Here is a 26166-nt window from a genome sequence, read left to right as displayed (position 1 = left end):
CTATAAACAGATTTCACATTTGTGCGGTTTTTCTCCAGCGTGCACTCGCAAGTGTTTTTTCAAACTACTTGTAGTGCGAAACTGTTTTAAACAAGTTTCACACTTATATGGTTTCTCTCCAGTGTGCACTAGCAAATGGTTTTTCAAATCAGTTGTAGTACTTAACTGCTTTAAACAAGTTTCACACTTGTAAAGTTTGTCTCCAGTGTGCACTCTCAAATGTTTTTTCAAATTACATAAAAAATTAAAATGCTTTAAACAAGTTTCACACTTGTAGTACACTTTTTCTCCAGTGTGCACTCTCAAGTGTATTTTTGATTGGCTTAAAGTAATAAACTGCTTTAAGCATATTTCACACGTGTACGGTTTTTCTCCAGTGTGCACTCTCAAATGTATTTTCAAATTATTTGCTCGAGAAAACTGCTTAAAACAAATTTCACACTTGTACGGTTTTTCCCCAGTGTGCAATCTCAAGTGTCTTTTCAAATCACTTGTAGTAAGAAACTGCTTTAAACAAATTTCACACTTGTGCGGTTTTTCTCCAGTGTGCACTCTCAAATGTTTCTGCAATGAACCTGATGAAGCAAATTGTTTTAAACAAATTTCACACTTGTACGGTTTTTCTCCAGTGTGCAATCTCAAGTGTCTTTTCAAATCACTTGTAGTAAGAAACTGCTTTAAACAAGTTTCACACTTGTGCGGTTTTTCCCCAGTGTGCACTCTCAAATGTTTCTGCAATGAACTTGATGTAGCAAATTGTTTTAAACAAATTTCACACTTGTACGGTTTTTCTCCAGTGTGCATCATCAAATGTATTTTCAAACAACTTGTTCGGGAAAACTGCTTAAAACAAATTTCACATTTATATGACCTCTGTCCAGTTCCAACTTTCATATTTTTATTTAATATTTTTCTCTTAACGCGGTGACCTGTATATTTTCGTTTATTGGATGAATGTAACGTTTCCATAATTTTCAGTTTGTTCTCCTCCTGGGAATAGCCTAAAATACAAACCAACTATAAACATTTTACTGAAACACAAAAACAAAAGATATTATTATAGTAAATAAATACAATTATTATAGCAAACATAGGCATTATGGATGCCTAAAATATAAACGATAACTTAATAAAAGCTATCAGGAGCACAGAAAAAACGTGTAATACAAAATCGCAGGAAGGAGAAGGTTCAAAAAATCAGTCAAGAGACAAAAATACTTATGGAGACACGAATATAACTTAAGAACAAAAAATGGCGCGCGTTACTTGGAGAGTGCCGACAGAAGTGAATACTTCTTCGCGTTATTACTTTCATTTTGATTATCATATTTCATTATAATTGATTTTAAAAAATTAAAAACGGGAGTAACCGAGGAGGGGAAGCATATTTTTCATATCTTCTACGCACAGAGCGATGGTTTTTAATTTAATTTGTTTTATTTTAAATTATTTTATATTATTTTATATATTTTATTCGATTCGATTTTATTTTATACAAATATTTTAAAATTAAAATTAGCCAAATCAATCGAGGCGTTCACAAGTTGGTACAAAAAAAAAATAAAATGATGTTTTCTAAACGTCATTTTATGTTAATAATAAGTGTATATGTATGTATATTACTGTATACCACAAGGTTACTGCACATGTCTATTTTTAGAGTCACGCGAAATATTAATTCGAGCCCGTGTAAAATTATCATACCAAGCGATAAGAAGTATTGATTTCAAAACGATATGAACGCATGCCATCGAATTAGAATCTATAGAGAGGGCATCACGTGACTTAAAACGACCTCATTTCGGCCATATTGTTAAGATTGTTTTGACACTTTTGACAGATCGTATATGTTTGTTTACGTTAGTTGTTTTTCTAATATTTTTAGTTTTATAATACTTTTATAGAAACTGTAATAATATATTGCGATAGTGCATAATAATGGTTTCTTGTTCTCAACGTAGTTGCAGTAGCAGAAGCAATGTTAATAAAAAATCTTCAGGAATAACGTTCTACAGGTTAGTATACAAATATGTAAACAAAATAATGGCCCGTACTTCAGAGAATAAATTAATAGTATTTGACTGTATTAATTTATCTTTATGTATAATATATAAATAAATCATAGTTTATTAAAAATGTATTGCACTTTTTTAGATTATGATTAAATCTTCTGAATAACTAGTCATATTTTTATAGTAGTTTTAATATTATTGAGTCGGGCCATAATCCCACCGCCATATTGGTATCATCGTTAGCCACGCCTACCAACGCCGTTTTTAATACACACGTTAATATGCTCATAGGTTCTCCATAGATTCTAACTCTATGGCGCATGCGCACTATGACAGCTGAACAAAGATGTTAATAAAGCAGTGAGAAAGAACTGAAGGCAATATAACACCAAATAGATAACAAAGTTGTAGGAAGCTGAAAGGAAGTCAGCTCCAGGTAAGAAGAATATTGTTAAGCTAGCTTAAGATCAAAATGGACAAATAACAGCAAGATAATTAATATTGACTCATTTTCCATATACTACTATTATGGACTCTCATTTGGCAACCTTTTCATCATTTCAAGATAATTAAGATAATTGAAAAATGGTACACGTAACTATATAGAGAAGAGGATAAGAAAGACGGCATCAAGTTAAGAAAAGTCAAAAATGTGGGTTCAGAGGATACTTCAGAAGTAACAATTGAAGAAGTCTTCAAATCAATAAATCAAATGAAAAACAATAGAGCAGCTAGTAATAAGTAAAGTGATATTAAGTCAGTTAAAGCAGGAAAAAAGACAGTAGTAAAAGCATTAGCACAATTGTATAGCTCATACCTTTCAAAAGAATTTACACCATCTCAGTGGAATAAAGCTGTTATAGTAGTAATGCACAAAAAAAGAGATATAACGGAATCGAAGAACTATAGACATATTAGTTTGTTACCTCACATTTATAAGTTGTTTATGAAGATAATATCTAAGAGATTAACACCACAACTAGACTTTTATCGACCTAGTGGATAGAGCAAGCAGATTTAGAGCTGGATCCGGAACAATTGATTATTTGCAAACCATCAAGACGCTAATTGAAAAACCATTGACTATGGGAGACCCATGATACTTATCTTAGTCTACTTTGAAAAAACATTTGGCACATGTGCCTTCTCGTCATCGGAGGTTGGCGACCATAAACTGGAATTCTTCTGCATATTGTGCTAATATTATAATTATGCTAGCCTCCCTATGTCGAACCATTGGTGTAAGCTTCGCAACCAAGAGAACCTCCTTCATCCGTTACCTCGTTTTCCTTAGATCTTACCTTCAACGATTAACGACAGAAAACCATACTTATCGTATCTGAAGATATGGCTAAAATTTGCTCTACGCTTAACTGTTGTCAATATTTCCTTATATTTATCCATTCTTTCCAACACTTGATTATTTGCTACTGACCTTCTACAGTACAAACATATCTCAAGAGAATTAACACGTGGCATGGTTCTTTCCTTTAAAGTTCATCCCTCAAATTTGTACAATAGTGTAGAGTTCGTAGCACTTAATGGCAAGCTATCAAGTAATCAGACTCAGGTCTCTATTCAAAAATGGTGCTTTCATTTTGAAGAACATATTCTTGGCTATTTCGATTCTAATTAGGGTTTCATCAACAGGATCCTATTTATTATTAGCTAATATCCCAAGTACCCTCTCCTATCCTAAATATCTTTACTTTTTTTGTCCTGATTTACTATCCCTACTTAGACATTATCTATATTCCGTTTGTCGATGACCATAAATTTTTTTCTTCATATTGTTTGTTTGTTTTCTTTATATTTATTTAAGACCATAGTCTTATATTGAGTTTATATATTACAAACTGTAACTCTTTCTCATCTTCACAAGGAGGATCGTGTCGTCAGTATCTTCGTCTTCTTCTGGTGCACTACATTACTGGAGGTTTGCGATCACTACATCAAAATATTTTCTATTCTGCGTCACTCTTAGTAATTCATGCCCGTCAGAGTTCTGATATTGCGATATGCCATGGCTCTTCTGCCTACTCCTCATGCCTGTCATTTCTCATTATGTGGCCTATATACGAGGTCAGTCAATCGTCTGTATATTGCATGCTATTATTAACAAGTTTTTCATTCACCTTTATTCCTATTTCTATATCTTCTAAGGTCCCCTGGAAAATGGAATCACAATATAAAATAAACAGAAGTGGCTACAGTTTGCACTCCTGCCTGACTCGTTTGAGAATTTGAATATCTAATGTTGTCATATTTTCGACTTTTATGTGAGCTGACTGGTTCAAATATAGATTGGAGCCATTGCAATTGAGCCATCTTGTTAGTATCGTTGTTGACCATAGTGAAATCAAAGTGAAATGTTCCATGCTCTAAGGCAATGTAGAAGACCATTGATACATATTTCTTATCAAATACATTTATGAGCATGCTACAGCTTGTGTAAGACTTGAATGAGAATACTGGCACTTTTCGTATTGAAAGAGGCATTCAGAACGGAGACACGCCTTCTAATTTGTCTTGTCACAGAAAATAACTTTGCTAGAATATCTCTATAAACAATACACTGGAACGAGAAGGGCATCAGAACAGATTGAGAAATTTTAAATAATCATAACTTTGCAGATGGCATCGTTCTAATTGAGGGGTGCTTTGAACATACACAGAAAATGCTTTAAGAGCTACATACTGCCACAGATTAGATTAGATTAAGAGAGGTGGCCTTTCGGCCTATTCCACTGCGACCTTTTCAGATCTATTGTGGTCCTCTAGTCCTAGATAACATTCTCTAGCCTGACCCTTTTTATAAAGTCTAGTAGCTTCGAGACTCTACTTTCCATGTAGCTATTTGCCGGTGGATTTTCTTCTCCTAATGCAAAGAACCGCACCTTTGCCAGACTGTTACACTGACATAAAATGTACTCTCCTGTTTCTTCTTCGAGGTGACAGAATCTGCACAGGTCATCATCTGATAATCCCATCAGCTTCAAGTGCCTATTCAGCTTACAGTGCCCTGTTAAAAGACCTACTATGACCTTGACTGTTTTCCTGTCTTTGCTTATTAGGTCTGCCGTAAATTTTGGCAAATGTTCTCTAATGAACTGTTTCGCCTGTCTTTGTCCTGGTGAATTCCTCCACCATTCCAGAGATTTGTGAGCTACCCACTTCCTTGTAGCCGTTCTTGTTACTGATTTTGCAACTCCGCAGAAGGGTTCCGGTCCAATGAATGGGCCGGAATAAAAGTAGATCTTAAATTATTTTTTTAAATACACAATTACCAACTTAGTTCACAGCAAAAGTATCCCACTTCTAGTACTTGAATCATGATATCAAAATAAGTCGAGACAACCAAAGATTTGAGCTGAAGAGCAAAATAACCTAACTTGAGATGTATTTGGAAATATGAAGGTTATTTTTAGACCAAGATTACAATGTGTCAGAAAAGTATTAAATCACTGCATTCTGTCAGTGGTGGCCTATGTTGAAGAAACCCTAACACCCACAAGAACAACAGTTATTATACTACAAGTCGTGGAAAGATCATGGAGAGAATTATTTTTATAGGCTAATAGGTTTCTCTATGTGATCAAACACCTAATGCTATTATACCCAAAAAATCAGGAGTAGAAGAAATTATTGTAAGAAGAACAAGACTAAAATGGTAAGGTCCGGTGGCAAAAGCAGTTGATGATCAGTGGGCGAAAAGAATTTTTTAATGGAGTCCCCAAATACAAGCTAACAGAAACAGAGATGAACCCCTGACGAGATGGACAAATGACTAAAAAGAGTGACTACAAATTGGATTCAGATAGCACATCTGATCCCAATCCAGATGCGCCAGATTTAGTCCAGATGCAACATCAGACTAAGTGGAAAAACATGCCAGAGGCTTATGTTCAGCATTGGACATTGGAGGCTAGATGATGATAACGATGACAGCCAAAGTTGACCCTTCTTTGAAAGCTTATTCCTCCATCTGATCCCATTCCTTACAGCTAAATACCAGTTGTCTTAATAACTCTTTTAGAAATTATTTTAATGAAGAAATTTTAATTTAATTCAATTATTCAGTTTTGTATGTTGTAAAATATTTGTTTAAAATTACACTACAAATAAATTTCCTTTAATTATTCATTATTATGTCATCTAACTTTCATTTGGCAGTAGAAGCAATAAGCATTTTTTTTTATATTACTGAACCTATTTTGCTATTTAAATAATCCAAATGGCAGTGATGCAGGAAATGGTAATGTCATAACAATGTAAAAGATACTTTAACAAATGCAGTACATAATGCCATTTTGTATTTCACAATTTCATGTTTATTCATTTTAAATATTGCACCTTTCTGCCAGACTTTTCGCTACCACGTATTGTGCAAGGCAGCATATTAAGATAGTCTATTTTCGTTTATTACTCAACTTAAATGTCGGTAAACAATTTACTTTTCAAGAATTTTAAGAAAATAATGCAAATAGCCAATAGCAAGCAAAGTAATGCAGTCTATTGCCTGCTGTACAAAAATATTCTTGGAACTACAAGCCATTCAGGAGATTGTGCCTTCTGTCTGTGTTCTCAGCTCACACAATTTTCCTTGTTCACTTATCAATGGTTCTCCTCCAAGAACCTCAGGGTCTACCTCGCTTTTTTACTTCTTGAGGATTCCAGCTTGAACAAAGCTTTCTCTTCAATAGCAGTATCTGGTTTCCAAAATTGTGGCCACACCCACTTACATTGTCTTATTTGCATTTCAATAGTCTAACCTGTTTCCATAACTCTTCATTAGAAATGGTTTCAGATGACCATATGCAAACATAGATGTAGTGTATATGCAAGAGATCTTCGATATAACAGTCTGAAAAGGTCTATGAAATCAATCAACCCCTTTTATTTTGCCCATTTTTTATCACTGAATATGTTTAATCCATTAAATGATAAAGAATTTTTTCAAAATATTTACAAAATATTATTTTGAAATAGGTTTATTTGGTTGTCAAAATGGACTAAAAATTCCCCCAAAAAAATTTGTAGCCTTATCTGTAGAGATAAATGTGATGTCAGTGGTAGTCAAATGAGGACCATTTACTGGCATGACCTGCCTGAGCATCTCCTTTATATTGGGTGAGTAATGTCCCAACATTGAACATGACCATTTCCCTTCTATACCCATTCTTAATTTTATCTTTTTTCCCTTCAGCTTCATTTAGTTTCAATTTTCAGCTTTCAATTTTTTATAACACAACATACAACTGGCTTCATTCCACTTTATCCATCCAACCCTAATTCTACTGCATGCATCTCCATATATTTCTCCATTGCGCAGCAATACTCATCCTAGACACCTAAAACTATTTTCACAATCATTTCACCATCCAAAGATAGGTATTTTAATTATTTAGTAAGAGGGTACTACTCAAAAATGCCAAATTTTAATGTTTTTTGTTGGTGCAAAACTTCAAATTTTTAATATATCTTACAATTTTATGAAAATCACTTACTTAGTAATTTACTTAATGAAAATAAATAGCAGAGAGCAATCTAAAATCAGCCTGTGAAGCTCACAATATTTACTATTTGCAAAATTTTATATTTTTCTATATAATTTATTATTAAAAATGTAAAATAATGTTATTAAACTTAATCCAACCTAACATAACCAGCTAACAAAGAAGTCATTTTTTGTTAAAAGTATACAAGAATAAAATTTTGATACTAAAAATCTGTTTTGTTCACAAGAAAACATATTTTGTATTACTATGGCAACACTGTCTTGAATTACCCTCCTTGAGCAGGTGAAAAGGTTTCAATAATGTTGTGCAATGAATTCTTTTTCAAGTATGGAGTAATTACAAGTACTTTTTGTATAAGTATTGGACACTTTGTATCTGATACTATGAGTACTTGACTACTTTTACTTTATGAGAGACTAAATGATTACTATTCAGAATCATGCTACTACTCAAATGACTACTGAACACTTGAATACCAATATTTGTTCTAGTTATTGAGCAAAGCCAAAATTAAAATGTCTTTAATTTTTTATCTGTATAGTAGTTATAGTCGATTCGCTAATCCCAGTCCGAACTGTCTCATGAATTTAGTAATTATTTTTTTGCGAAGTTAGTTGCTTTTTGACAGACTAGAAGTGGCTGGAAATTACCATACAATCAATCACACATGCTCATATCCAATATTAATGTAAATAAACGTAAATAAAATAGAACTTAAGAAATTACCAACAATTGATATTTATTTATTTACACCATCTGATGTAGCATAAAGAATAATAAAATTATAAGCGTCATTAATACAAGTACTTACTGGAATATGTTAAATTATAACAACTGAAATATATTTTTTAAATATATACTACCCAAAATTGTATGGGTTTAATATACACTACCACTATTTATAATAATTCTTCTTTTTTCAATAAAAGAATTCTGTAATAAAAGTTCAATCTATCAAATATGCCCGAGGTAAGCGAATAGACCTTAACAATTGATTGATGATTTGGAATATATAGGTTAGCTATACAGTATTTACTATTGCAATAGGTACATAAAAAATGGAATAATGAGTATTATAAATAATTTATTAAATAAATAAAACATAATAAAATGTTATTCCTTGTTAATAAACATAAAAAGGTATCTACTAAATAATTATAACAATTAAAATATCATAAAAAAAACATAAAATCGGAAAATCTGATAAAAATTTAACAAAATAAAACAAATATTTGAAGTAAATTTGAATTCCCATTGAGAAATTATAATGTCTCCGCATTTTTTTGGCTTAAGTCTGTTCCTGTGCAGAAACTACCTGACCTTTGGAAATATTTACTCAATTGACACCAATATTTTTTGGCCAGTTTCGCCAAAGTAGGGTACACTCCCTTCCCCATTTTCCACCATTTCAGAGGATCTTCTTTTCTTATAATGTTTTGTTCCTCTGCTTATTGTTTTACTTTAACGATTGATGTTGCTAAAGTTGAATGACTCCTTGATATTTTAGCATTAAGACTCTTCCATGTGGAATATTCATCACTATGAGGTATTAGTAGAGACAGCTGGAAGATATTTTAACACAAATCATTGCATTGACATTATCAAAACCTTTTTTTAATGTGGATCTGAATATGTAGTTTTTGCTGCTATGTTATTAAAATAAATTCTATGAAATCTGAAGTTCATACCATATACCATGTATTAGTGTTGTCTTGAAATTGGAGATGCTGGAATTTTTTATACATATTTCTTGTAGATATTCTCTTAAACTGGTAACTAAAGGTATACTCAAAGGCCTTTAAATAATGATGTTCAAGTGTTTATTCTAAGAAACACAATTTACATTCTACTTGATAAATAAGGAACCAAATTATTGAGACCAAAGTGCTCCCATCAGCACATTATAAAAGACTTAATTTTTATTAAATTTTGGGGAATATGTATTTAGATTTTAATATTTACATAAAAGTGTAAGTGATCTGGATGAAATTAATAACCCAACCATCATCATCTATTATAATTTTTACACTTGAGCTTGAGAGAGAATGAATGACTTATTGATTACTTTTAGTATCACCTAGCAGTATTATGGAAGTGAGTGAATCTCTATCTTGTGGGCAGTGGGTCTTGTGATTACATACTTTTAGCAATGAATATATACACATATGCATCTATATTCGTTGCTTTTAGTATGGGGTACTTGTTGGGTATAACTCAATTACTTTCGAATCTCAGTAAGTATTCCACACATAAGTATCTAAATTCTGGTTCTTATCTCTATAAATTCTTGTTCTTTCATAGCTGTGGCTTTTAAAGCCATATTTTAAAAGGAAAATACATAAAAATGTATAATATATAAGTAATTTATAAAGTGTACTCTAAAACCTAAGTTAATAATAAACTTTCTCAACATACAATTAATTTGTTTTCATGTTATTGAATTAATCAGTTTTATTTACTTACTTTCTTCATTTGTTGTTTGCTTTTCTTCAAATAGTGTAAATGTATATTCATCTTGTTCTACCTCAGTTTTTACCGGAAATTCGTTTAAGTCTAAATAATCAAATGTGTTGTATGGGGTTTCTGTCTTGGGTTCTTCCTTAATTTCAATTTTGCAGGCATCCAAAAGACCAACACACTCGTCATTGTATCTGATAGCGTCATCTACTTTTATTTTACAAGTTTCCTCACTAGCTTCTTGTTTTATTTCCATATTTGAATTTATGTATCAATTTTAGCTTTATGTTCACTTCACATCCAAAAAGCAAAATCAAATGTAATACAGGGATGTTTTTCACATTTGGTTCCAGTGAAGATAGCCTCAAATTAGCTGTCAATTAAGTTTCACAGAACGGAATATTGCGTTGGCAGTGTTGCCATGTCCTTATAATGAATATGTTATAATTTGCTTCAAATACAATGAGATAAAGCTTTTAAAATGTACATTTTTATAATATTATTTTATGGATTCTCCAATTTTATACCTTCTATAAAACATTAATGAATTAATATTTGTTTCATTTGATATTAATTGCAATTAATTCTTAGAAAATTTAGTTGACAATTGCCCTTTGATAGGTTAGCGGATAAATTTGGCAATAGAGTCAGAACCCTCAAACCACCATTGCCAGATTGAGCCCCGTATTTATAGTCGGTACTCAAGCTCGTGCTTGAGCACGTGCTCCGCCAAGTCGAACTTACGTCAAAGTCATGCTCAAGTATTTGTTGTGTTCTATAAACGATACTTCGGGTATTCTCGTACAAGATTGATCTCAAGCACGAAAATTAGGGATTTTAAGTAAATTTGATTGGTAACATCCAACAAAAAGAAGATTCTGTCAATTATTATCATTGTCACTAAACGATTTTTAGCGCCAAATTTAACTTTATTGAAGAAGAGGCATGTTGTGTATTAAAAAAATTAATTTTTAATAAATTATTTTAAGATATGTAATATATTATAAAAAATATGCATTCGAGGGAATAAATTTCAGTTATGTGCATTTTTAGATGAGCGGAAATTGTACTAAATATGCAGTTTATTCAACAAAAGGAAAGGTGTTTATAATCCAGCTGGTAAAGAAAATAATACTGTAGAGAATAAAAGGATCGACGGTGCTTCCTTAATGAAAAAATAAGGGTTGTGAGTACAAATACAGCCTATTATATAACTGCCAGCCTGAGGCAGATATATTAAGGACTTCAGAACAGCTACGAAAAATGTAAAACAAATTGAAACAGAGGTAAAATACTTTTAATTATTTAAGCAAAGTTTTTGTCGTAGAAAATGCAGAGAAACAACAGCATGCTGGCTACAGGTGATGACCCTTTGAAAAAACCAAAGCCTGATGTAGTGCTGGAGTTTGTGAAAGTTGCTGTTCCCGACATATAGATATGTAAGCATCGACTGTCCCTGGGACAGCACAGTATTTGGAAGAGGTAAATTTACTATATACTCACACTTAGTATAATTGCAGGACAAAAGGATGCCCACCAGCTAGGAGGACATGTTAGTGTAATTACAGTAACATCAGAAGTATCTGACTTCCTCCATTGCTTTTCCAGTTCAAAATAAAGAGTTGTTATGTATGATAATTTTGATAAATCTTACCTGTACATTTAATAATAATTTCAAGTAATACTTGTAAAATGACACCTGTTGTTCCTAGAGAATGTCAATGTTCTTCAAATGGTAAGTAATCTTAAATGTACTTATGGCAATATGTAATAATAATAAACACTACTAGGTACCAATGAAGTAATGGCTATTATAATAGCAAATAAAAAACATTTGCCAAAAAAAGGTTTGAATTATTCCAAAGGTTAATAGTAATCCATAGTTATGGATTTTTAAAACAATCATTTATATATAGGTACCTAACTATTCTTATTTTGTACTTAATGTATGTATTATATTGAAAACTGTTAAAAATTCTAAATGTAAATACTAGTTGTGTGTATATTTTTTGGTCATTTTATTTAATGTATACTATGGTGGTTGTAAAGCGATTATTATATTATTTTATATTTAACAAGCATGATATTCCATTTTTTAGTTTTATAAATTGTTACTTTCAAATTTACTTATCGTGAAGGTTTATAAATATATTTTTAAATAAAGAATATTAATATTTTAAATGTGTAATTAATTTTAAATTTGATAAGGAAAGGTTTTATGAAAGGAATAAACACTTATTTAAAAGGAGGGAGACAACTTGAAATCAATAAAGATATACTTGCTTAAAAGATATACTTGAGTATAGTATAACTCTCATTTATTTTAAATTACATATAAAAAATACATTTTGACAAATAAAATAAAAAAGAATTACATTTAACATAATATAAGTATTCAATAATATATTCACATTCTCATGCATAACATTGTTGAATAAAAGTCTCCTAAAATTTAAACCTTGTTCCACATCATTAACATTTTTATTTACTGGCACATCAGTATTTTCTAGAAAATCATCATCACTATCAATATTTTCCTGTAAAGATATATTGCAGAGTACTACTGTAGCACTTATTATTGCAAGATATGTATTTAATTTCATTTGTAGGCCTCATTGCAGACAGGGAAACCATATTTTCCAGGTTCTAAATAGCCTTTTGGTAACATTTCTTACATGTGTGCACTATTATATCTATTTTGTTGATCATTAGCTAAAAATATATCTCTATCAAATAATCTATTTTTTTGTTTAGCCTATTATCAATAAATACCTTGCTTTAATACTGGAGTAAGTAGATAGTGCCTGTGCTGCATGCATATTCACTATTCATAATAATTCACCTATTAATAATACTGGAATTTGTCCTGTTTCCATTTTAACTCTTATCAACTTTGATCAAATATTAAGCTGCCATGACTTTATCCTGGATGTTGAACAACAATATCCATAAATCATCGCAAAAAACAAAAAAAAAATATTGTATTGGAAGCGAATTGAAAAAAATATAAAAATAAACAAACAAGTTAGGTTAGGATCCCGTGCTCAAGGCAGGTCGATCCGATGCTTGAGTACGAGCTGTCATTTTTGTGTACTCAAGCCCGATTTCGTACTTGAGATTCGTTTATAAAACACAAAAACGACTCAAGGTCGACCTCAAGCATCGACCGATACTTGAGTACCGACTATAAATATGGGCCTGAAACAGATGTCTTTTTAACTTTATTATTTATACTGACATTTTACTATTTACTTTAAAAACTGTTTAAAACTATTTACTTTTTCTTTTTTTGGTAATTGTTAAGTATTAGATTTAGGTACCTTACTGCTTTTTATTGCGTACGTTTCATTTATAATGTAAATTTCAACACTGTTAAACATAAACACCAATATTTCATTGTCAAACCCATTTGAGTTACATCCCTGGATTATCCAATGTGTGACGACATATAGAAAGACTACCATTGTTTAATTAGATTAAGAGCTTTTTGTTTTGTAGTTGTTACCATACCTGTACGTTCTCAATAAATAAATTTTGTTACGAAAATTAATTTTTTATAAAACCGTTTTCGGCTTTGAACTTCGTAACTGGCGCAGTCAGTAGGATTTTTCAAAGTTTTATAGTGTTTTCAACTAAACGCCATTCGTAACTGGCGCAGTCAGTAGGATTTTTCGAAATTGTAGAGTGTTCGTGTTAACCTTGCCGAATTTCGTGTGCAATTTTTCTTTTTAAAGATTAACGGAAAAAATCCACATTTCGGGTACGGTAACAGCCAAACGTCCAGGGCTAGGAACAAACATTGTCCACAACCCATTGGAGAAGCCAAGACCAGGGAGAAGGAACCAGCATCGTACAGAATCCTATTGGTGCAGACTGAAGAACAAAAATAGTCTGAAGTCTATAGAAAATGAAAATATTCATGTAAGTGTTTCCTATTTTACCAAAATCCATATTTTTACCTATATATTATATATTTTTTGATTCACTGTGGAGGATATTTTAGATAATTTAGTAAATTTAACTTTTAACGAAATGACTCAACCTAATTTTCAATTAATCAAATATCAAGCAGATAACATTCCTACTTTTGATGGCAATCCGAAGCAATTAAATATATTTATTAAATCATGTGAAAATTTTTTTTGAATAATCATAGCAATAGAGATGCAAATAATCCTATAAATGTTTGTCTTTTCGATACTGTTTTAAGTAAGTTAACTGACAGAGCAGCAGACCTTATTGCATCAAGAACAGAACTTGATTCTTGGGCAAAAATTAAAGATTCTCTTATAGTAACATTTTCTGATCAGAGATCAATTGATTGTTTAATACAAGATATAATTTCAATGAAACCAGAAAGAAACGAAAATGCACAAAATTTTGGTTTAAGAATCCAGGATGCTAGAAGCATTCTTTGTTCAAAAATAAATATGTCTAATGACCAATTAAATGTAAAAATATTAAAAATTCAACAATATGAAGATCTTTGTCTTAAAACTTTTATAAATGGCCTTAATTATCACATGCAGTTAGTAGTCAGATTAAAGAATCCTGATTCAATAGAACAAGCAATGACTTTCGCTAAAGAAGAAGAAAATTTTATTACTTTCAAAAATCGAAGTAATACTACGAGACCCACAAATTTTAATAATTCTCGATCCTATAATAATTCTAATAGAAATTTAAATAATAATTCACAACACTCTTCATTTCCAAATAGAAATAATTTTTCTCGAAATCAGAATTTTTCGAATTATAATAATTTTCAAAATCGACATTCTTCCCAAAGTTCTAGTCAATTCAGAAATAATAATTTTTTCAGAAATCCAAATAATAATTTTCAAAATTTTTCGTCCAAGGCGTCCAAGTTTTTCGAACAATGGTTTTAATAATAATAATGGTAACCAATTTCAAAGACAATTTCCAAATATACCTAGATATCAGCCATCTATTCCTACCCAAAATCAAAGCAGAAATTCAATGCGACCTGAGCCAATGGATACAAGTTCCAATAACTTTAGTTTACGAAGTAATTTTAGAAATGATAGACGTTCTCCAAATAATTTATTTAATCATAAAATAACGAGTAATAAAGTAAGAGAAGAGAGATATAATGATAATGAAAGAACATATAATAATAATAATTTAAGAAGGTGCAATGAAAACGAAAGAAGAATATATAATGATGAAAATTTTCCACTCCAAGCCTCAACAAGTACAGCCACATAAATTTTAATGCTATTAAACAATATGATAAATTACCTAAGATAATAGTCCACATAAACGAAACTAAAATAATGCCTAATATTTCAGATTCATCGTCGAAATCTTCGGAGCAGTCAATTTTATCAACGCAAGAGACAACTTGGTCAAGTTTGAAGATGTACATATCCAGGACTTCTACCTTTTAGATTATGTACCTCCAAAATAATTTCTACACACTGGACTTTTATACAAATTTACAATTTAACTTTTTTATTTATTGAAAAATGAAGCTCAAAGACTACATACAAGTTTCAGAAATCAAACAAGTTATTATCCAGAATTAGAAAACTCATTTATCCCTTTAATTACGTTACAAAATAAAATAGAAGAACAGATATATCAAATTAATCCACCTTTTTATAAGGAAGAAAATAGAATAAAAAGAGAACTTCTAAATCCTCTAGGAACAATAATTAAATGTATTACAGGAAATATGGAACAAGAAGACGCACAAAGAATAGAAAACGAAATAAAACAATTAAAAGATAATCAAAAGAACCTAAAAGTAAATTCCCTAAGACAAATATCTTTATTGCAAGATTCTATAAATACTTTTAATAATGCTATAAATAATATTTCACATAATCAATTGATTTTAAAATCAAAAATTGAAGCTATAGAGAATAAATTAGCTTTATTTGAAAAAAGTATGTATACATATATTCAGTCATTTATAGTAATAAATCAAATTACTTTACTTTATCAAACAATTTATATTTTTGAAAAAGTGGAAACTGCAATCTCATTTGCCAAAATAAATACCTTGCACAATTCTATAGTAAATCCAATTGAACTTTTAAATGAAATAAAGAAAGCAAAATCTCAGACAAAGTCAAAATTAATGCCTTTTGATTCTACACTAGGAAAAATAATTCAGTATGAGAAAATAATAAATATTAAGAGCTATTCAGTAAATTCTATAATTACATTTGTATTAGAGATTCCATTAGTTGAATCGGAAATATATGATTATTACCAACTATTTCCTATTCCTATGAATAACTCAAATTATCTTATTCATTTACCTTACAAACCATTCCTTGCACTTAATGAATTTAGCTATATCTACATGGAAGATATATGCACAGAAATAGACTCAGAAGAGTACATATGTAAAGAAAGTAATAAACTAACGATAACCGAGGAAGCCCCTTGTGCAGTCCAATTAATAAAGTTCAAGAAAAAGACATTGTCATGTGAATATTTCGAAGTAAAGATAAAGAAGATAGAATCTACACGAATCAGCGACGGAAAATGGATAGTTACAGTTCCAGAAGAAGAATTAGCAATTATCGAGTGCCCAAACTCAAAAGAAAATTTACCCATACATCGAAGCTACGTTTTAGAATCAGTTCCTGAATGTACCGTGAAAATCAAGAATGAAGTCTTCCAAACAGAAAAAATTAGTAAAAGTCACTTTGCTCATATAAATCTTCCAAAAGTTATTCCTTCTATTAATATTTTTCAAAATGAAAGTTCAAATTTTTCACCAATAAATCTTAGATACAATTAACCTTAGAAAGACTAAAGATATTTTAGAAAAGTTAGAAACACAAAAGTATAATTTAAACGATAATAATTCAATTTATTTTAAGCAAACAAGTTTTTGGACAATCTGTATATATATAATAATTTTTATTTTAATTTTATATTATTTAATTAAATATTGTAAAACTGTGCGTCAAAGAAAACAAGAAGAAAGAAGAAAAGAAAAAACCCAAGGATTTATTGTGTAAAGAAGCACACCCCAAGGATATGCTTCTTTCTAAGGGCGGAGGAGTTACGTCCCTGGATTATCCAATGTGTGACGACATATAGAAAGACTATATATACCAGTGTTTAATTAGATTAAGAGCTTTTTGTTTTGTAGTTGTTACCATACCTGTACGTTCTCAATAAATAAATTTTGTTACGAAAATTAATTTTTTAAAAAACCGTTTTCGGCTTTGAACTTCGTAACTTTTGAGGCTATCTTCACTGGGATCAAATGTGAAAAACTGTAATACAGTTTAAGTTTAATACTTATAAGAAGATTCGGACAATGATTACTGATTAGTTTTGTAGCATTTTTAAATTCCCTGATATATATATTGAAATCCCATTGTATATGTATTACAACAACAAAGAATATTTTTAGTGTATTTCATTTCCCATTCGTACGTATTAAAACACCAAAGTATTTTCAATTCCTTTTACCGTTGCCGAGTTCAAATAAACCATTTTAAAGTTTTTAGCTTTTTAGGATAAAGCCGTTTTTAGGATATTTTGCGTTCCCGTTCCCGTCTAAGTGTTTTGTTTATACCAAGTTAAGCGAATGATTTTTAATAAGAATTTACTCACTCTCGCTGAGGCGTGGTCAAGAGCGGTAGGCTTCAGCGTTTAGTCCGAATTTTCCTTCTAATTCGTAATGGTTTTTCCTTATTGTTTTTTTTTTTGTTATCGGAGATGGTGAAGTTTGGTAGTAATGTGGCAGTTAATAGTGCAGTTCCAGTTTTAAGTAATATTTGAAAGGGTGGCCAAAATGAGCAGACGTTTTAGTTAGTCAGTCTAGAAGACGGCAAATTTGTCGAAGAAAAAGTGATTTATTATACTCAAAGTAATGTGTCACTTCAGACCGGAGTAATCACTGTTTTTTTTTATTGTATGCCGTCTCTGATCGTGAGATATTTGTAGAACGGCGTGTGCAACAGCTGTGAGAAATATCCACATGTTCCAGTTTTTTTTAAGAAGTCCTGTCCAAAGTTTGTGTTCCAGTGCCCCAACTTTCAATTTCAAATAGTCAGTCCTATCGCAGTTTGGAGATGAATTTGTTCGTGTGGCGGTAAATCTAATTCCAGTTCTAAACCCAAAAATCTTTTAAAGTGCAATTTAGTGCAATCCAGGTAACTTTTTTTGTTTGAACTTTCAAAGTAAAAATAGACATTTTTCTAGTAATAATAATTGCTTTCATACAATTTAAAAATATTGTAATAATTAAACATTGTAAATTTTAGGGTGTGGCCACTGCTACCATTTTAATTGTTCTGTTATAAAATTTAATGTTGACATATGACAGATGGCAACTATTATTTTTGTGACATGAGTTTGCTTTCTTTTTATAAGGTTAACCTCTATACATGGTTTCACTTAAAAAGTTAATTTTTTATTTGCAACAATTTTCTGTAAGTTTTGTAACATCTCCCACTTGTAAATAGATAGGACACGTAAACGTTTCCTTATTATTTTGGTATAAATCTTTGTAACCATTTATATAGTAATTATTTTTGCATTATCTGTATTTGTAACTGTTTGTGGTGAGACAGTAATAAATGTTTAATTTATTTCTCTAAACCATTTTGTCTATTTATTTAAAAAAAAGTCTCCTAACCTCTTTTTGTGTTTTTTAGGACGGAAGAACCTTTTCTTTCCTCCAGCAGGAAGTTTCCTCGAAGCGGCGTCCCATTTCAAATAGCTAGAGGGAACTCTTGTGTTTTGTTTGTCTGTTTGTTCCAGGAGATTCATGTAAGTACCCTTGTGTTTCATTTTTGTAGTTGCCCCAATCCGACCCCTTGCCATTCAACGTATCCACGACTTCAGCTCTCCAAATAAACCCTGAGTGCCGTTCGCATAAGTATCGTTTATTTTGCTTGCCCTATCTCCTTCTAACTTCTGTCCCAATTTTCAACCCCTTATTGCAATACCCTATGTGGTAGGCAAAATATTTCGTTACAGTTTAATCAAAGAATATATATTTGGTTTAATGTTGAATGCGCCCAATGTAACCAAAGAAATATATATTTGACATTGACGTGACATTGAATTGAATGTAACCTTAAATGATCTCAGAGTTGCCATATCCTCAGTTATTTCATACTCTCACTTCTCACATTACATAAAAATGAATTTAAAAAAATACATATAAGTATAAAAGAAATGCATTGAAATGATATAAAAATTCATAGTTTTTAATTAAATTAAATTAAAGATAAAAAATGACGATAAACTAAACAGTACACTACATTAAACTAAAATTAAATTTATTTTACATGCATCTCAGTACCTCTTGGGCAGTTTGTAACACTTGTAAAAATCGTAACCGGTACAATTTACCGGAAATCTGTTTTTAAGTATTTTTAATTGGTCTTATGTGGGTAAAATGTGAACTGTTTTTAATATTTTTTGTGTTTTTAGGAAAAGAGTAAAAAAAATAGACTCTGGGAGTCATCCTGTACCTTCAAAGAGGGTTAAATTTGGTGATAAACATTTTGGGGAAATTTTCCAAAAATGGAATGAGGAAATTGATTCTGGCGCAAGTGATGTGGACGCCGATGCATGGTATTTATCAACAGACCGTGATACTGAATCACTGAAGAAAGAAAAACCACTCATATTTGCATAATCTGCAAGACTCCGATATGTTTCCAATGTACGGCAAGAGTTTGCAAGAAATGTGCCACTTAATGTTTTTGCAATTTTACCTCTTGCAAATTTTTTCTCATGGATATATAGATTTCCATAAATACTATTTAATGTTTCTTTTATGATTCTATATTAGGTTTATTTGTTTAAAAAAAATCTAAATTTTTATTCATAGCATTTATGGCTGTTTGTTTCAATAGACCAAAAATTAATTACTATTTAAATGGGAATAAGCCACAATTAAAGGTTAAAATACGTTTATTGACGTTTCAATTTCCACTTCGGAAATCGATCTCAAAATACAAACATTAGTATTTTTTATAATAAAATATATAAAAACATTATAACTAATGTTTGTATTTTGAGAACGATTTCCGAAGTGGAAATTGAAACGCCAATAAACGTATTTTAACCTTTAATTGTGGCTTATTCCCATTTAAATAGTAATTAATTTAAAATGCCACAAGAAAATAGCTTTACACCAAAAATGTTACCAAAATCATCGTTTAATAGATTATTCTTTAAAAACCTTGTTTTTTATTATTAAAATCACTCATTTCACTAGTTCTCCCATATCTAGACAATACAGAAAAATAGGTACATAATGCATTTTTGTTATTAACTTTATATTTGACTCCATTTTATAATGACCGGTAAAAAATACCGGGACTCTGTTGTTACGTAGTAATAATGGAATGTCTGTAGTTAAGGGTTAAAACTTAAACTTAATTTATCAAATCTGAATTGCCACAAATAATTTACAATGTTTAACTGCATTTAAAGTAAAAGAGAAATATTTATGAATGCTGGGTTCCGGCACATTTATCAGCCACCCAATTCCGTGAAAAATTTTTGTAAATCTTGAAAATATACATTATTTTAAGCTATTTACAAAAAAAAAATTTGCGGAATTTCCATTTGTTTAAATAAAAAATGACTTTGAAAATTGAAAATTTCACACTTTTTGGGCGGCCATATTGAGAGTTGACTGCGACGTTTCCAAATCTATAAAAATGTATAGTATCACAAATATTCTCTATAATTTAAATTTTATGATATATTTTTTGAAGGGAATACTTCTTTTTACGTAATATACGTGCATAAACACTTATTACTCTGCTCATCGACTTATATAAATACTATTTTAGAATATAATGATAATCTAAATGCAGCAATTGAACATAAATACTAGATAATAATGAAAAATAAAAATGATCAATAAATTCTGTATTATATTTAACAAATTTTAGAAATTACTAAAATTATTAAACAAAATTTTTAAAGAAAAAAATTAGTTTCTTATATTTTAAAGAACTGAAATTCTTCTTATTCCTCTTTATAAGCAATTCTGCATGTTCATTGGCGGATTAATACCTCTATGGAAGGCTGTCATTCCACTTATCTCTTGCTATTTTGATGACACTGGTCTCCTCCATTCTGCTTATGTTGTTATTCCATGTTTTTTTTCAATTTTGTGTTCATTTATTTATACACTGTACGTTACGTTTTCTTTTAATTTCAACACTTATCTTTTGATCTCCGAGTTCCTGTAATTTTTCTCATTACTAAAGAACTTAAATGTGCGGTGTTATTATAAAAAAATTAACAATTAAGTAATATATTAACGATTCATTTTTAAATGAGGAACACTTTACGTTTTTATACTAGCTTCAGTGGTAAATATACAACAATTGGAACTATATGCAATAGACTAATAGTTTACCTGTGCAAGGTCGATATGGAAAATCGTGGAAAATGTTAAAAAATATATATTGAACGTCTTGTTATGTTTAGCAGACCGATGGTGATCTACAAACGTCGGTAGGTCATCTCATAGCCCCAAAAAGGAACTCAATCTATCCTAAACTAAACGAAACTAATTAAGATAAAATATATTAATCGGTGTGTATTATTAAGATAAAAATATACGAGTTCCCTTCCTGGGGTGTGAGATGACCTACCGACGTCCTACGGACGTCGGTAGGTCATCTCACACCCCAGGAAGGGAACTCAACCTATCCTCACCTAAATAAATATAATTAAGATAAAATATATTAATCGGTGTTTATTATTAAGATAAAAATATACGAGTTCCCTTCCTGGGGTGTGAGATGACCTACCGACGTCCTACGGACGTCGGTAGGTCATCTCACACCCCAGGAAGGGAACTCAACCTATCCTCACCTAAATAAAAATAATTAGGGTAAAATATATTAATCGGTGTATATTATTAAGATAAAAATATACGAGATAAAAATATAGAAACCAAAACTAATTTAAGATAAATATATATATATATATATATATATATATATATATATATATATATATATATATATTATATATATATATATATATATTATATATATATATATATATATATATATATATATATATAAATTATATATATATATATATATATATATATATAAATTATATATATATATATATATATATATATATATATATATATATATAAATTATATATAGTTTTTTTTTTTTTTGTCATTGCTAAATTCCAGTAATAGCCTAAAAAGGTATGCGTATTGGACGTATAGCTGACAGACGATGGGGGAAATCTTTTTCTGGTTGCTTGAAGAGCAGCCACGGAACAAGACACCCAGACGCCCTACGGGCGTCTGTGTAGTGCCGGATTAACCGCATTCCGGCTAAAACCTACCACCGTTACTTAGATAGAAATCTAATTTTTTGTGCCCATCCTAACCTAACCCAACCACACCACATTTAACTTAACCTAAATAATACTATTTAAAAAGAAAATATATTAGTGGGTGTCTTTCTCCTACGGAGAAAGAGAAACCGACGCCCTACGGGCGTAGATAGGTCATCTCATGGTCCAGGAAGGGAACCAAACCAAAGCTAACTTAACGCAACCTAAACCTAACCTAACTCATATCAACCTAAACTAACCCAACCCAACCTAAATAAAAAAAACTAATTAACATAAAATATATTAGTGGGTATACTGCTCCTACGGAGCATGGCTAATCGAGGATCTATGGGAGTCACTAGGATATATAGCGGCTCATGAAGGAACATTTACAAAACTAAAGAACTAACTAAATCAATCTAACCTAAGCTAATCTAATTCAACCTAATCTAAAAAAACATACCATACTATACTTTAATATATATATATATATATATATATATATATATATATATATATATATATATATATATATATATATATATATATATATATAAATTAGTTATATCTCTGTCTAATGCAATTTACTATGTTCTTAAACCTATCATGAGCATTGCGTCCATATAATGCATCCCACATCACTCCAAGTCGTCTTAGGTATTGTTTAAGACGAGACCAATACCCTTCTACCTGATTTGTACAGACCCCTAAAAATTTAGAGTGATTCACAGTTTTGTGAATATACCCTAAATTTTTTAAGTTGGAATATCCCTTCCACTGGTCTGTCCAAATTTCACTACCTTCCCGGACGTGTTTTTTAATAATCTCCACCAATACCTCTCCTTTCCTACTTTCTACATATGTTATGTACCCCCTTTTTAAAACTATATCGTACATTCCCAAAACCCATTGTTCTTTAATTATTCTACCACGGTTATATTTTCGTTTTGTTACAACACTTTCATCAATTTGAACTGTGTGTCCTTCTCCACCTGCAATAATAAGAATGTGAAAAGTAACTAAATGTTAATATTTTGTATTGTTATTTTACCCAATAAAAATGGTTCTTCCTCTTGTAAAAGTTTCCAAGAAACCACATCTCTCAAATACCGATATATCTGTATAACAGATCGTTTTTCCAAATTAATTATTTCTGCGGCACTTTTAACTGGCGTCTGACTTGCCCAAAGCCACATTACATAAAATAGAGTCCTGACTGGTACTCTCAATCCTTCAAAAAATGTACCTGTACATACGGAATACATTTTTTTGCATTTGCCGCACCAAAAACCATGGTTTAATTTATACCCATTTTTCTGTCTCACTACACATGGACGTCGACATTGTCTAACTTTACATTTAAATTGTTCTTTAAGTAATCCAATATTTTGTAAATATTGAATTAATTCAGTATCGCTTTCTTGTGTTATATTATTTATGTCAACAATAGAATTCACTTCCATTTTTCAGGAATAAAACCAAAACATAAATTAAACTTGTTTTGACAATTTATAAATTTCATCCAGAGATATTTTGATTTGTTTAAATAAATATCATTTAAAATATTTAAAAACTGAAACAAACCTATCACAAAAATTGGCAACCTCGCACAGTCGCTGTCAAACTTCAATGCAAAAAGCCATAATAAATCAAACAGGTTATATGAGCAAAATTTATTATTTTGTTGATATCAACAAATATTTCATTATAATCCAATGTTCTAATAAAAATTACTAAATATTACACACTAATATGATATAATTAAAAGGTTAGTAGTAATATATAAGTTTGTTTTATAAAAATATGTCTCAAATTAGGGTGGCTAATAAATGTGCTGGCACCGAATGCTGTTTTATACTTACCTATTCTAAACTTGTAGCTTCTCATAACACAAATTATAATTTCATAAAAGTATTTCATATAACATTCATATAGGTACAGTTCCCGTCATATAAAACTGGTACACTTTTTTTCCCCGATGTAAACCTGTGTTCAGACTTGACATAATGGTTCGTGAATCAATTCGTTGTTGCCATCACAGATAACGAAATTGCACTAAATCTAAATAAAAAAGAACGTTCAAATTTTTTTTTTTTTTTTATAAAAGTTATTTATTATTATTTATTATTTATTTATTATTACTTATTATTATTATCATTAACAACAAAAAACCGTATCTAATAAATTTAATAACCAGGTAGAGGGTTGAGTTAATGCCCAAAATGTTTAAAGGATCTTTAAACATAGGGTATTGACACAGGGAACATTGGAAAGCATCTACATACTGTAATTTTATAATTATAATGTGTCTGTCGCACAGCCACAGAATAAATAATAATCAGAATGTCCACTCTCAGATGCCGCCTCTGAACTTCGTAAGCACGCGATCGCCATATTTTAGACGGAAACTTAGACTCGAATTGAGAAATTTTTGACAAGCTACGACAGAACTGTAATTTAAATTTTTAGAGATTAATAATTTAGTAGATTTGAAATAATTTAATCTATTCTTCAACTAAAAGTACGAATAAAATAGTGCATATTATGTCTATAGTTGCCGTAAATAAATTAAACCGGGTTAATTTTTCTATGCACACCAGATAAAATGACAATGAACAGCACCTGTTCCGTTTAAAACATGGCTGATTCCATCTGCGTGAACGAGATGCGCGTACTTATTTTTTCAAGCAGAGTGGGCATTCTGATTGTTTATTATTCTGTGGCACAGCCATCGAGCAAAAAGACAAAAGAGGGAATGTAAAGGTAGTGGGGGCAAAAATATTGTTAGACAGGAAGTGCCATCTTGAGAGGCCAAATTAAGAGAGTCTCAGAGATTAAAGAGAGAGATTAAGAGAGTCTTTCCTTGTTTAAGAAATCAAATTTAGTTGGGTTATGTTATTATGTGTCCCAACTGTCACATGAAATCTTATTTATATTGAAGTTTTTTAACAATTGTTTCACATTTTAGACTGTTATTGTTAATATTTAATTAAAATTTTCTCGTCTAAGACACATTCTGAAAACTATTTTATAGCTACTGTTAATAAGTGTCGGAAAATTTAAATTTGGCGCATTCGCATTTCCGGATATGTAGCCATCGAGCAAAAAGACAAAAGAGGGAATCTAATCGTTATGAAAAGGCGACCAAAAAAGTGGCCTCTGATGGCGGACATATCCGGAAATGCGAATGCGCCAAATTTAAATTTTCCGACACTTATTAACAGTAGCTATAAAATAGTTTTCAGAATGTGTCTTAGACGAGAAAATTTTAATTAAATATTAACAATAACAGTCTAAAATGTGAAACAATTGTTAAAAAACTTCAATATAAATAAGATTTCATGTGACAGTTGGGACAAATAATAACATAACCCAACTAAATTTGATTTCTTAAACAAGGAAAGACTCTCTTTCCTTGTTTAATGTGGCCTCTCAAGATGGCACTTCCTGTCTAACGATATTTTTGCCCCCACTACCTTTACATTCCCTCTTTTGTCTTTTTGCTCGATGGGCACAGCCCTCCTTTTAGCTGATTTGATATAATATTTTCGTTGAACTGGCAACGTTGCCTTGAAATTAGAATGACATAAGGGACAAGATCAACTTACACAACTTGAAAAACACGATTTTCGGTTATAAGAGTTGTACCAGTTTTTTATGACGCGAACGGTACATATTTTACAAAAAAATATGGCATACTGACACTGTAACAGTAAACACCCTAGCTGGTGGTTCGTGGGATTCCCCGGCTACTTTTCTGACTTTATTTCAACTTTTAAAGTTATTTCACCTACGTCAGGGAGTGACAACAAATACTTTTGCATGAATGGAAAAATAAATAAAA

General features: G+C 30.6%; 1 protein-coding gene and 2 long non-coding RNA genes across 4 annotated transcripts; 1 reads left to right on the top strand and 2 right to left on the bottom strand.

Moving 5' to 3' along the window:
• On the bottom strand, positions 1–24294 carry LOC140443408 (uncharacterized). 2 transcript variants are annotated; one of them, XM_072534656.1, is made up of 2 exons: positions 24185–24294; positions 1–1001 (listed from the first exon to the last, which is right to left on the bottom strand). In XM_072534656.1, exons 1-2 carry the CDS (start codon positions 24240–24242, stop codon positions 1–3), a joined length of 1059 nt encoding a protein of 352 aa, XP_072390757.1. In that variant the 5' UTR covers positions 24243–24294. The 2 variants fall into 2 exon arrangements, with proteins under 2 accessions (XP_072390757.1, XP_072390756.1); XM_072534655.1 differs by lacking the exon at positions 24185–24294 and adding an exon at positions 9995–10340.
• On the top strand, positions 10952–12160 carry LOC140442649 (uncharacterized). Its single transcript, XR_011951097.1, has 3 exons — positions 10952–11253; positions 11316–11427; positions 11509–12160. It is a non-coding gene; the product is annotated as an uncharacterized lncRNA (long non-coding RNA).
• On the bottom strand, positions 12267–13440 carry LOC140442648 (uncharacterized). The gene is made up of 2 exons (XR_011951096.1): positions 12761–13440; positions 12267–12700 (listed from the first exon to the last, which is right to left on the bottom strand). It is a non-coding gene; the product is annotated as an uncharacterized lncRNA (long non-coding RNA).
• Positions 24295–26166: the final 1872 nt, after the last annotated feature.

Source organism: Diabrotica undecimpunctata, chromosome 6 (genome assembly GCF_040954645.1).
Source record: "Diabrotica undecimpunctata isolate CICGRU chromosome 6, icDiaUnde3, whole genome shotgun sequence".
NCBI classification, from domain to species: domain Eukaryota; kingdom Metazoa; phylum Arthropoda; class Insecta; order Coleoptera; family Chrysomelidae; genus Diabrotica; species Diabrotica undecimpunctata.
This window is presented reverse-complemented; position numbering and strand designations above follow the sequence as displayed.